Raw genomic sequence first — 13,480 nt, forward strand, 5'->3', positions numbered from 1 at the left:
CTTTTTCCAGTTCACATTTCCATTTTGGGGATGTCAGCTATGAAGTATTTATTTATGCTACATCCTTTCTCACCAAATTGTACCTGTGGAATTCATCACATCCTCTTGAAAATGGTTGTCACAATTTTCAGGAATGAGAACCCCAGAAACTACAGACCTGTCAGTCTTGCTTTGGTGCCCAGTAAAATCATGGAAAAGGTTATTCTGAAAGGTATGGAAAAATACCTGAAGAACAATGCAGTCATCAGTCACAGCCAGCACGGCTTCATGAGGGAAAAGTCCTGCTTGTCAAATCTGATTTCCTTCTATGACAGGGTAACCCACAGAGCTGATCTAGGAAAGCCAATAGATGTAATCTTTTTGGACCTCAGCAAGGATTTTTATATTGTCTGACACAGAATCCTTCTGGATAAAATGTCCAGCTCACAGTTGGATAGCCATGTTATATGATGGGTGAGTAACTGGCTCACAGGCTGGGCACAAAGGGTTACAATGACTGGGGTGATATCAGACTGGCAACCAGTCACTAGTGGAGTTCTGCAGGGCTCCATCCTCAGCCCTGTGCTCTTCAACATAATCATAAATTACTTGGAAGCAGGACTGGAAGGAATTCTAAGTTTGCCAATGCCACTAAACAGGGAGGAGCTGTAGACTCCACTGAAGGCAGGGAGGCCCTGCAGAGAGAGGTGAACAAATTAGAGACATGGGCAGTCACCAACTGTGTGAAATTTAACAAGGGAAAGTGCTATATTCTGCACCTGGACTGGGCAACCCTGATTGTGTGTATAGATGGTGAATGAGGGGCTGGAAAGCAGTGCTGTGGAAAGGGAACTGGGGCTCCTGCTTGATGGCAAGTTGAACCTGAGTCAGCAGTGCCCTGGCAGCCAGGAGGGGCAGCTGTGTCCTGGGGAGCATCAGGCACAGCATGGCCAGCTGGGCAAGGGAGGGGGCTGTCCCACTCTGCTCTGAGCTGGGGCAGCCTCAGCTCCAGTGCTGGGGGCAGTTTCAGGCACTACAAGATAAAAATAACATTAAGCTTTTAGAGAGCGTCCAAAGGAGGGCCACAAGGATGGTGAAGGATTTGGAAGACAAGCCATGCAGGGAGTAGCTTAGGTCACTCCGCTCATCCAGCCTGGAGAGGAGGAGACTGAGGGGAGACCTCATTGTAATTCAACATTTTCACAAGGGGAAGTGGAGGGGCAGGTATTGATCTCTTCTCTCTAGTGACCAGTTTCAGGACACAAGGAAAAGTCAAGAAGCTGAGTCAGGGGAAATTTAGGCTGGATATCAAGAAAAGGTTTTTTACTTAGAGTGGTTAGGCACTGGAACAGGCTTCCCAGGGAAGAGGTCACAGCACCAACCCTGAGAGAGTTCACAAAGTGTGTGGAAAATGCTCTCAGACCCATTTTGTGATTTTTGAGGTGTCCTGTACAAGCCCAGGAGTTGGACTCAATGATCCTGATGGGTCCCTTCCAACATAGTATATTCTATGATATCCTGGTACTGAGACACTGAATGACACCATAGAAGAGCTAGAAGTGACTGTCATTTTTCTGTCCCACTCCTCTATTTCATAGTAGCATGAATTTCCATGAAGCTGTTTTTGAAATGGAATGTCTGAAACTTATCTCAGAGCCTGAAAAGAAAGAAGCCTTCTTGCTGTGGTCCTCCCAAAGAAAGTATGTTGTTTCAGAAAACCATACCTCTATCTCTTGTGGATATTTCATTACTGAAGTTGCACAACAAACACTATTACTATACTATTTTGCTATTACTTGATTACTATTACTATTATATAAATGGTAAACATAGTTTACACTGCTTGTAAACTGTCCTATTTCTGGTGCTCAAATATCATTATTCAAAACTAAATTCCATTTTTACATTTGGATGAATCTTTTCAGCAGCCAATTAACTAATTATTTCAGAAGATGAATCAAGTTTTACACTTACTCTACCTTAGTAGTTCAACCACATTACCATTAATGCATTATGAACTACTTTTCTTGTCTACATATTCCAGCTGAGTAACTGAGCTATGGTTGCATCAAAAAGCACCTTCAGATGTCCCACATAGGTTTAGGGCAAATGGGACCTCAGCTATGCCAGTACAGGATTGCCTCTAGGAACCCAAGTGCAAAAGGAGATCTGGCCAGCAACCTGCTATGAGTCACTCTGACTTGCTCTGTCACAGGATTTGCACTTACAACTGGGTCAAATCCTTGTCTGGAATAGTTAGACAGATCTGCACTGCAGCAGGATTGAGCCCATGTATCACAATGCACAAATACATAAGCAGCATTGCTAGAAAGGGTCTACTTTCTAAAGGTGGCAGAAATGGGTGTCAGGTGACAGCTGAGATGGTGCAGAATGGTCTTTGTGCTGGAAAAAAAAATGGATGCTTTGGAGAGTAATAGCTCAGTAAGGTAAAATATCCGGGGGAAAAAATGCTTTAATACAACATAAAACGATAGGACAAAATAGGAATCAAGAAACATGGTGTCACTTTCAGGCCATGGCTTCTGTGCATGTGAAGTAATCATCTGGAAAAGAAGCTAGCTGTGGGAGAGGATTATGAACAGGTCATGATCTCACAGCATGACAAAATGGCCAAGAGAGCAAATGCAACCCTTGTTAGCAATGAGCAGCACCTGCAGAAGGAGGAGTTAAAGAAGTTGCTACTTTTTGTCACATCCACAAGGTGATCATTGCTAGGTATTGTAACCATTTCTAGCCTCAACACTTCAGCAAGGATGTTAATAAATACAAATGGCTCAAAGATACTGCCACCTGAGGAAAATCTCCCTCATGCTGAGCACTAAAAGATCAACCTCACTACCTGAAAGAAAGGGCACAGAGAAGAGAAAATCTCTGCCTAAGACTATCTATGTGGAGAGGGAAATCCACAGGCATTAGAGATTCTTCTGCAGGCTACAAATCTCTCTGACTCAAAAATGAGACAAAGAACAGAGTGCTAAACTGCCACACTTGGAACAACATATCCAGTAAATTTACCATCCTTGCTAGCCTTGCAATCAATACTGCTATCTTACAGAATAGCTCATTCAGAAATTAAATGCTGAATGAAGGAGTCCATGAAATCCTATGCCCTGTATTATCTAAAACAAAGTAGTTGATCATAAGATTCCACTTGGGTCTTAAAAATCTATGAGTGTAGTTCAGAGGACATGTAATTCTGGAGACTAAGTATGAGGTCCTTACATTTTTCAGGATGAATTTTCCCTGAAGACTACATTATTCATCCTATAACTGAAAAGTAAGCTGCAAAGATATGAAGTAGTGAGCCCCCAAAAGATTAAATTTCCTCCTTCTTTTTTTTTTTTCCATTTCTTTTTTTCCTTAATTCCAGGTGAAAACATGTACAGAAAATGGACAAACTTTGTGTTTTGAAGAAGACTGACAGGTTCTGAAGGCTTATGGAGAAGAGGTCAGCACTCTCACAACCAAATCCTGTGAAAGACAGATACTGGCTGCATCTGGCTTTACAACAGGGCTCTACAGGAACTGGCTTTTCTGGTTTTGATGACCTCTGTAGCTCTGTGACAGATGTGGTGTTGTACCACATTTCCAAGGGATGGGATCTACAGCATCTACCCTTTACTATCTAATTGGATTTTATCTCTTTGACTGAATGTCAGGAGGTTTTTACAATGTGAGACTCCGAAACCATGTCTTGCCTAGTCATTCTTGTTTTCTCAGCCAGTTTTATCCATTTCTACTCCTAGCTGGATAGCAGCATACAGAGCTCTAGTATTCCCCACAAAACCCATACTGTAGGACTCAGTATTGCACGTTATCCAAGAGTATCATTTAAGATGGCACTTTAAATCACTGGGAACTGAGCTGAGCTTTTTGATGAAATTGTATTTGATTTTGTAAAGAGAAATTTCAGCAGTGAGGCTAGGACTATCTCTATGTGATTTACAGCAGAATTTCCATCTTTTGCACATTTTCAACACATACCAGGACTTGATGAAGACCTTACTTTTCAGGTGGACCAATCCTAAGTTTCATCCTCTAGCTACCAATACGAGGAAGGCATTCAGCTTGGCTGTCTTAATCGCATTTTCGGTTTTGATGGGCAGGAGATGCAGTGTAATTATATGTGCAAGCCCTGAATAAGCTTAAGAGCAGGTGTTTGCTGCATGCTGGTTTTGGGAAACAGTGGCTGGATTTTGTTATGCTGTAAGTCAGGGAAATTAGTCACATCTCCCCATCCCCTCAACAGGTAAGTTTTGGGGGGCATGGGGGGGGGTTGGCAGTCTTCTCTGACCTGGTCTGCATTTAATCAACACTTTGATCTCTCTTTGCAGTAACTCCTCACAAGTACCACTGACATCATCAGCTAAGTTCTCTGTGTTTTCCAGTTTGTCAGTAAAATACTGTTGTTGAAACCAGTTTAGAAGGTGAATTCATGGCAGAGAGGATATGACCAGCCTGTCTCAAATCCTGGACTTGGAGTTTTGAAAAACAAATTGCTAGGAAATCGTCATTTAAATTCCTGTGCTTTGTTTTTTAATTGTACCATCTTAGAAAGAAATAGAGTTTGGTATAAACTAAATTGCTGTTACTTTTCAACATACTTGAATAAAGTCCCGGAGGTACAATAAAAATAATTGACGTAACCAGCTTTTGCTAAGCTAAAGTGAAGATTTAAGTTCTGACCTCCCCTTTGTGCTGACAAACTACCCTGTGCTTTTTTGCTGTAGCCACATACTACCCTGAAAAACTCAAGGAACCCTTTGTCATGTTGCAGTGTAATTTTTTTTAGGCCAGCCAGTACATCTTTAATCCGAAGAAAGATGCTGCCATTGCCAAAGCCGGGTGACACTTGGAAGCACATTATCACATACAGAATGTTCATTAAAAGCGGATTAGGAGAAGATCTCATCAAACATACCAATTCCGCTTGAAATAAACGGCTTCTAAGCACAGGAATTGTTAGAGGAACGGACCACAGGCACCGACTTTGGTTTGCATATTTTAGAGAGTGTTTTGAACTGGTGTGTGTGGGACTGGGCTCTTTACTCCAGCAGTTCTGTTTACTTTACTCAAACAGAGTAGAGGTGATAAAATGTGGAAACTTAATGAAAATATATCCCAGGCATGAAACACTGCAGAAGAATTCTGCTTAATAATGAACTAATTTAAAAACAAATTAAATGAAATGCAGCTTTCAATGTTAGGTTCTAGATTTCTCTCCCCCAAACATTAGACGAAATTGCATTGTTTACAAAAATTTATTAATACAAACTTTACACACTTTATATAACAGTTATCAAAGTCCTAGTTATAGATATCATGTGTGTAATAATACTTTGTTTAACTTCTTTTTTATATTCATTTGCACACAAAATAAGTTCTCCAAGACTAACATCTACCTACTATGACTGTATCTCAAATCTGCTCAAATTTTGGTAAGGCTGTTGGCGTTTCTGAAAAAAAAAAAAAAAAAAAAAAAAAAAAGAAATCGTACAAAGGATAATAACCTAGATGATCACTTCATAATGCTTGCGACTAGCCACTGAACTCTAACTGATAAGGTCATAAACAAAACGTCAAGAGAGCCCTATGTCATTATACCACAGCCGACACAAACACAGCGCACTCTGCCCATGGCCAAAGAACAGAAGGACGACTAAAACGCAAGCCGATGTGTTGCAGCATCGTAGGGCCACTAAATAGCCATCCGTGAACTCGTGGCGATTTACAAGGTGAAGAGAAGGCACGAAAGCTGCACACTGCGCCCCGCGTCCCCGCGGCCGGGAGCGCGGCCGGGCGGGCCGGCAGCGCGGCCGGAGCCGCCGGGGCAGCGCGGGCGGGCGGTGCCGGCAGCTCCCGCCCGCCCCGACGGGCTCTGCCCGGCCCGCTCCGCTCCTCCTGGCCGGGGAAAGAAGGTTTGACCCGCGAGGGTTTGTTGGGGGGGTTGGGGGGTTGCTTTCCGACGTCTTGAATGCGGGGCTCGTTTTGTGTCTTTGGAAAGACTCCTGTAAGGTTTGTGTGGTGAGCTGGAAGGAAGCGGGTACCTACGTGTCCTCCTTCGCTCCCGGCCCGGGCGGGGGACGGGACCGACCCCCGGGCAGACGGTAAGATAGGAGTCCGTACATAGAGAGATGAGGTGAAAATGGTTTATCTCGTTAGAAACCGGACCACAGGTGAACACTACACATTCTTTTATGACAAAAGTTTGTTTTATGAAATAAATTTTACTAAGCAATAAGCCAGAATGTAGAAAAATACATTTTACCTCCAAACTCAATAAACAAGGAACAAAAACTTTCGTAATAGTGCATAATTCTTTAGTGGTAGCTACAACAGGGGTTCCTAAACTTGTACAATAAGAGCTTGCATAAAACAGAACAAAGGAGTGAGAGAGCGTTCACAATCTTTTTTTTTTTTTTTTTTTTTTCCTTTTTTCCAAAAAGAACATAACCCAAAAAGGTGACTCAGGTGGGTTAAACAGAGTTCGGAAAAGTTCGAAGAGAGGATGAGAGGCGGGAGGTCCTACAAGAAAAAGCATTTAAAGAAAAGAGCAACTCCGACCGAAAAATGCAAAGGCGAGAACCCTGCTCATTATTACACAAGATGAGAAGCATGGACAGCACTGGAGAGTAACACACTGTACTTTGCATCCAGGTCCAGTACCGAGCTGCCCGGGGCAGTTGGGTAGCGGATCGGAGGTGGGATCGCCTCGTCTTACCTCGACCCTGCGGCACCGGCTCCGGTACCGGCTCCGGCCCCGGGGCGCGCCGGGGGCCGCCCCCGCTCACTTCCCCACTCTTTCCAAACGGGTCCTGTCTCTGCTTTGGCTTTGTTCTGCAACTCTGCCCGGACAGCCAGAAGAGCAGTGCACGGGGCTTAGTACTTACTACCCTTGCTGCTGGTTCGGGATTTTGGGGTTGGGGTTTTGAGTTTGGCTATTTTTGGTTTTATTTTGATTTTTTTTATTATTATTATTATTATTATTATCATTTTAGTTTTGGTTTTTTAACTATTTCTCCCTTCAATAGGCAACAGAGATGCACAATTTGGATCGAGCTGTTGTTTTCACAAGATAATTATCCTCTAAGCTCATTGTTTGAGGATACACTAATAGAGATACGATTGGAATCAAAGAAAGCAGGAGAGGAAAAAAAATAATCGAAATCTAGAAGAAAGGGGATGCTGCCCCTTCAGAGAGGCTAGTAGCAAAGGAGCCTGCCTTGAGACTCACCAGGGGAAGAATCTGCTTCACCAATTCTCCCAAATCAATTTCCTCATAATCCCCCTGGGAGCAGGTCATCCTTCTCTATGTACAGTAGCAAATGGTGAAAATTAATGTTTTCGACCCTGTCGTGGATAAAAATACTATCCTTTTAATTTCTGTTACAAAAATAGGAGTAATATTCAAAACAATGATTGTCTTTTTTTTTCTATTTATATAAAAACATAAACAGCTCAGGCGAATTCTTGTTCTTGTGCAGGCTTTTCATGAAGAATTGTTCTTAACTATTCTTAGTAGTATTTATATATATATATTTATATATTATATATAACTTAATGATTGGTCCACAAAGTAGATCTGTGCGTTTCTCTAGTGCTTTTTGTACAAAAGAAAAACAATATTATTATCAAAATATTCATTTAATGGCTTTACTTCATACATAAATACATGTTTAGATAACACAGGAGCGGTGATTGTTCAGTCAGTTTGGAAATGACTTTTGTTTTTGTTTAGATTTTTTTTGTTGTTGTTGTTGGGTTTATCTCTCTCTCTTTCTCTCTCTCTCTCTCTCTCTCTCTTAGGACTTTGTATACACAGGAGTGGCTGGTTACTCACATCGCTACAAATACGCTACTCGGCGTCCTTTGTTTTTAACTCTTTGTTTATACCTTTTCCCCAGGACGGCTGCTAAGTATTTCTTGACAGCCATTTGTTTCCGGTAGCGGCTGTAGCTGTCGGTGAAGATGCCGTCTATGTGCCGCTTGGTCAGCGGTTCCGCATCGTCCCCCAGGCCGCCGCTGGCACCGCTGCAAGCACCGAGAAGCACAGCTGCATCAGGCGGGGCCGCTCCGCCCTCCTCCGCGCCCCTCCGCACCGCCCCCTGCCCTGCGCAGCCCCGCGCCGGCCGCTGCCCCCGGCGCAACACGTTGCGCGGAAGATGCGCGGGGAGACAAAGGCCGCGCCGAAAGCCGGTCCCGATGCTGTGCGCGCAAGTGGCGGCAGCGGGAGAGACAATATCTCCCCGCCATGAATTATTCATTGCGGCCGCCAAAGCTGCTCTCCCTGGGGCTTCATTAACGTGTTACCTTCTGCCGAAGGGCAGCGGGTGGCACCCTGCACCGCCGACGGCGGGGAGCCCCGGGGAGCCCCTCCCGCCGGCTGGGGGTGCGCAGGGCTGTAACCGAGCCTCCACTGCTGCAGCTGAGCCCTCGGTCATCGCTTTCCATAAGCTGCTCCCCCCGGCAAACCGTAAGGGCTGCCCAACTTGCTAATTTTAAATCGGTTGATTATAAAAATTTCTAGAGACATATGAGTAGATATAGGTGATATATATATAGATATATAGATATATAGATAAATAGATATATAGATAAATAGATATATAGATATATAGATATATAGATATATAGATATATAGATATATAGATATATAGATATATAGATATATAGATATAGATAGACAGATATTGATGCATGCATGTGTGTGTGTGTATATCTCTATATGTACACACACATACATCTTTATGCCCTAGCATAGTAACCCAAACAAACCTCCGCGGACACCCGCGCTGAAAACCAGGCTCACGCTGCGCTGGGAGCGGCCAGGGGCAGACGATGCCTGGGGAGCCGGACTCCACCAGACTCATCGCGGGCTCAGCACATTCCCGACCCTGGCCGGAGCAGCTTTGTTCCCCCCAGCCGCAGCCCTTCCAGCGTCTCCGCTCCAGCAGCACCAACGCCCACCGAGGAAAAGAACAAGCAGAGAGCCTTACCCGACCCGCTTGGCCATCAGGGAGTGCAGATATTTTCTGGCAGATAACTGGCCCAGGAGTTTCCTGTAGGCTTTGTTGAAGATCCCATCGGCGTGCCTGGGCAGAGGGAAGAGCCCGCGGGTGAGCGGCGAGGCCCGGGAGTCGGCTGCGGCGGGTTGCGGGAGCCCGGGCGGTAGCGGTGACCATCCCTCTCCGCCGGCGAGCGGAGGGCGGCATCTCCCCACGTCCCCCGGGACCCCTCGTCCCCACCCAGATCCCTCCCTGCCGCGCTCGCTCGGTTCCGCGCCGGCTGGGCATTTCTGCTCCGTTTGCGGGAGCATCGCTAGCCCTCCTCGGCGCGGGCGGCTCCCCCGCTCCCTCCCCCGCGCTGCTGGAGGTAAGGCGGCTTTTCCGTTTCTTCTGAGCTTTACACTGGGCACCGGGACCTGGGCAGTATTGTAGTTTGATTGGGTTCGGGATTTTTATTTTGATGTTGTTGCTGTTTGCTTGTTAGGTATTATTACTATTTTTTCCCCCAATCGGTTCTGCCAGACCCGTTTTTCTCCCTACTCCAAATTCACGCCTGACACCCCCGCGAGTTGCAGTCACCTCTTTTCCGGTGGGTAATACAAGGTGTACATCTCGCCGATCATGGAGGACGGATTCGCTATACCGAGGGGCTCGTGGTCGTAGGCGAAGTCCTGCAGGGTGTTTCCGTCCTCGTCGTAGACTTCATCCTCCAGCCTGGCAACGAGAGCAGCAAGGAGAAGGAGTCAGCCTGGCTCCGCGGGGCTCTCCGCTCCACTCCCCGCTGCCGGCTTCCGGCTGCCTCGGCTGCCACTCCTCGGCGGAGCCGACCCGGGAGCCCCGGGAGCCCCGTCCCACTGCCCCATCCCCTCCCTGCACCCGCCCGCTCTCCATCCCCGCCCTCTCCTCTGCGGGGCAGGACCGCGGAGGAGGGAACACACCCGCCGTCAGACGCGCTCCAAGAAAACCCCCAAACATGCCACCCCCTCCCCCCGCCCTCCGCGGCCCACGCCCCGGCCCGAGAAACATCCCCTCTGTGCCACAGCCGTGTCTGATGCTTCCCGAGCGGAGCGCACGCCCAGGCTGCCGCGCACACACGCGTTCGTGTGCCAGGGGCTGGGCTGGAGCCGAGCAGCCTCCGCCGGGGGACGGGGCGGTGAGCGGCAGCCCCGCCGCCGGGGCCGGGGACCGCGCCCCGCTCCTCCCCGCAGCCCCCCCCCCGGGACGGGGGGGCTTCTCCTGCTGTTTTTCGTTGAACGGTGACTCTGCCCTTTGAGATCTCGCCAGTTTTGTGTGTGTCCCAGCCCCCCCAGCCCCCGCTCTCTGCCTCCCTCCCTGCAGTACGATGTAGGTCATTGCACGTTACAGGCAGCTATTTTTGTCTGTGAGCTTTAGCGGAGGTATTAATAATAGATGCCGCTAAAGTGTTTCACTCCTGCTAATTCAGGCACTTGAATCAAGAAAGCCGGCTTGCTGCCGGCTAATGGCCCCTCAGGCCACCGAGCCCGCTGCCCCCTAGCCACACTGCCCAGGAAGATGACACAGGCTGCTCCGAGCCAGCTCCGACGGGTTACTGCAAGGACACCTCAGAGCCCCAAAAAGGACACCCACCTCGGACAACCTCGCGTTCCTGGCATCGCCCCCTCCCCCCCTTCATCTCACCGCAGCAGCTCACCGCACGGCAGTGACCCCCGCAGGGCACCCCGCTACAGAGCCAGGCGCCGGTGGAGCAGGACGACAGCACCGAGCCCAAAACTCCCCCCAAGACAAGCAGCACCGGTCGCCCGAGCAGGCGACAAGCATGGTGAGAGCAGGCTGCCATCGGCCGTCCCGGCCCAGGTGCCCTGAGCCCCCAGCCGCAGACCAGAGTAGGAAACTCCCTTGTGCTGGTACCTCTGGGTGTCCTCCACTCCTGCCCCACACACAGAGGGATTCAAACGCCCACGGCTCCCAGCTGGAAAGGGACAGCACAAGGCATCAGCCTGTGCTGCAGCCCAGCAAGACAACTCCGAATATAGAAAACCAAACAACCTTGTGCCAGCCCCTTTCCCTCTTGAGAAGGGCTGTCATACACAGACAGGTAAACAGGGGAAGAGACTGAATCCCCGCCAGCTCCAATGCCACTACACGAACTGTGGCAGCTCCCACATGCTTGCAGACAACGGCGCACCCGTCCCCGCGCCCCCCGAGACGGACAGGCGATGCACGGCGCTCCCCCTGGGCTGCCAAGGGCCCCGCAGGACAGGGGACAGACAGGGGAGAGGAGCTTTTGGGCCCCGTCGATATGCAGCCGGGACCTCAGCCCGCTCCCGCCGACAGGCAGAAGAGCAGGTCCCCCACTCCCGGAGTTTCCACCGGGGACAAGAGGCCGTGGGTCACAGCACCCGGGTCCCGAGGAGCGGACCTGCGAGATGCCGGTGCTGCAGCCGGAGGGGGTCTTATGCTGAGGTGGAGGGAGTAGGCACACAGCCCAAGTGGAGTGGATTTCCTTTGGTGACTCTACTCCACATCCCCTCTCATTTTCCTTCCCGGTAAGATTCCGCTGCCCTTAGCTAAGCTGGGGCTGAGGGGGGCTGAAGTAGTCCCGACAGAGCTCTCGGACAGCTGACGGACCTACCTGAGTGCCGGGTACTGAAGTCCGGCCGCAGGTGAGCAGTAGACGCTGCAGTGCATTATTATGCCATAGACCAGGAGTGCTAAGATCGCTTTGCTACACATTGCCACTCTGTGCGGGAGGGAAAGGAAACGGCTGTCAAAAAAAAACAAAAAAAACAAAAAAAACCCCACCAAAACAAACAACAACAAAAAAAAAAACCAAAAAAACCCCGCAAACAAACCAAAAAAAACACTAACAAAAACCCAAAGAAATCACCCCACGGCTTACCAACCCCCTGGCCTCGCCTGCCGGAAAATGAGGCAGTGCAGCCCCGAGGGACAAGCGCTCCGGGCAGCTGAGTGCCGGCGCGGAGCAGCACGGAGAGGAGCAGAGCCGTGCCCGGCGCACAGAGCTGCGGCCGCCGCCCGCCCCGTCGATGCCCGCCCGCCAGCCCGCCCCGGGACCGCTGCGGGAAGGCCCGGCGAGCCACCTCGTGTCCTTACCATTAAACTCTAGACACCCGGCACTGAGAGGGTTTGGCTGCGAAACTAAAACGGCAGGTCTTGGGGAGAGAAAAAAAAAAATTAAGACCCAAAACAGGGAGGGGGAGAAATCGAGCTCTCTCCCAAGTTGCGTCCAAAAGGAGTTAAAACCCTCGTGACATCGCCTCTCCGATGGGCGAAGGACCGGCAGGATGCAGAAGATGCAGAAGCGGCAGCAGTTAGTTGTTTGCTGGTTTTAGGGCAATCCACTCCAAAAAGAAAAAGAGAGACGGGAGGGGAAAAAAAAAAGATAAAGGAAAAAAGTTTGCAGGTGGGAGCACAGATCTGGAGTGGAGTCTATAAGGGAATGGAGAAAGAGGGATGGAGCGAGATGTCGCCGGAGAACCGAGCTCTGGGGAAGAGGGAAGAGAGTGAGCGAGTCCGGGAGGGAGCGGAGGCGGGAGCCGCGGGCTGGCTGCGTGCGATGTTGTCTTCCCCAGTTCTCTCCCCTCACTGAGCGCCTTCAGCCTTCTCTTCTTCTGCTCGGTGGCTCCAAACTTGACCAGCCTTCCGCAGCCTTTCGTCTGATACGCAATTAGCAAGAAAATCTTTGCAAACACCCCGCTTCGGCAAGAGCTCTCTTCGTAAACATTTGCCTGCTTGTTACCTTAGAGGACGGGCAATATTGTTTGTTGCCCCCGTAGTGGTGTCCGGATTTTTATTCATGAATCAAATGCCTTTTTTTTTTTTTTCCTCAGTCACGTAATAATCGGGTATCAGAAAAGACGTCACCACCCCAATTCCTCAAGGAACACAGTTCTGTGTCGTCCTCAAAGATGAGCTTATCAGGAGTCATAAAGCTTCTCATAAACACCAACTCACACTTCCCTCCCCTCCCCCCCGAAAAAAAATAGAAAAAGAAATTCTAGCAACCAAACAAACACGCAGAAAAACCCCACCGCACAAACCTAAAAGGATGTTCGCCACTGTAAAGTTTTACCTGACGTGGGAAGGGAAGCGGAGGAGAGCAGTTATGGGTGGGGTGGGGGGTCCCCGGGCTTGTTTGGCTCCCCCACGGTTTTGCTCCGGGTCTTCCAGCGGGGCCAGCTCACCCCAAACGCATCCCGGGGCCGCCGCCGGGCGCAGGCCCCCGCGGAGCCGCCCGGCTCTGGGCGCGCAGGCGGAGCAGCCCTGGCGCGGAACCCCCCACTTCCGCGGAGATTTAAGAACATAAGTGCCTGGTTTTATTTTTTTTTTTTTTTTTAGCCCCCCTTTTTTTCTTTGTCTTTTCCTTTTCCTTTTTTTTTTTTTGCTTTAAGGATTGTTAATATTGTTCCCATTACACAAGGCTCCCCCCGCCGGGTAAACCAGCAGTGCCTTGACAGCTCTGCGTGTGTTG

General features: G+C 49.2%; 1 protein-coding gene across 2 annotated transcripts; it reads right to left on the reverse strand.

Annotated features, from left to right (window-relative positions):
• Nucleotides 1-5,468: 5,468 nt before the first annotated feature.
• ADCYAP1 (adenylate cyclase activating polypeptide 1) lies at nt 5,469-13,222 on the reverse strand. Of its 2 annotated transcripts, none has more exons than XM_015649720.3 (5): nt 12,103-12,899; nt 11,621-11,728; nt 9,586-9,720; nt 8,998-9,093; nt 5,469-8,031 (listed from the first exon to the last, which is right to left on the reverse strand). In XM_015649720.3, the coding sequence occupies exons 2-5, from the start codon at nt 11,719-11,721 to the stop codon at nt 7,845-7,847; spliced, it is 519 nt and encodes a 172-aa protein (XP_015505206.1). In that variant the 5' UTR covers nt 11,722-11,728; nt 12,103-12,899; the 3' UTR covers nt 5,469-7,844. The 2 variants fall into 2 exon arrangements, with proteins under 2 accessions (XP_015505206.1, XP_015505214.1); XM_015649728.3 differs by lacking the exon at nt 12,103-12,899 and adding an exon at nt 13,082-13,222 and having other exon boundaries at nt 7,626-8,031.
• Between the last annotated feature and the right edge of the window lie 258 nt (nt 13,223-13,480).

The sequence above is a fragment of the Parus major genome, chromosome 2 (assembly GCF_001522545.3).
Source record: "Parus major isolate Abel chromosome 2, Parus_major1.1, whole genome shotgun sequence".
NCBI lineage: Eukaryota > Metazoa > Chordata > Aves > Passeriformes > Paridae > Parus > Parus major.

Coding starts and splice junctions, on each gene's coding strand:
- ADCYAP1 (XM_015649720.3), bottom strand. CDS start 11,721: ATGTGTAGCAAAGCGATCTTAGCACTCCTGGTCTATGGCATAATAATG. Junction 9,094..9,585: donor TATTACCCACCGGAAAAGAG/GTGACTGCAACT, acceptor CCCTCTGCCCAG/GCACGCCGATGGGATCTTCA. Junction 8,032..8,997: donor CTGATGGCCAAGCGGGTCGG/GTAAGGCTCTCT, acceptor CGGTGCTTGCAG/CGGTGCCAGCGGCGGCCTGG.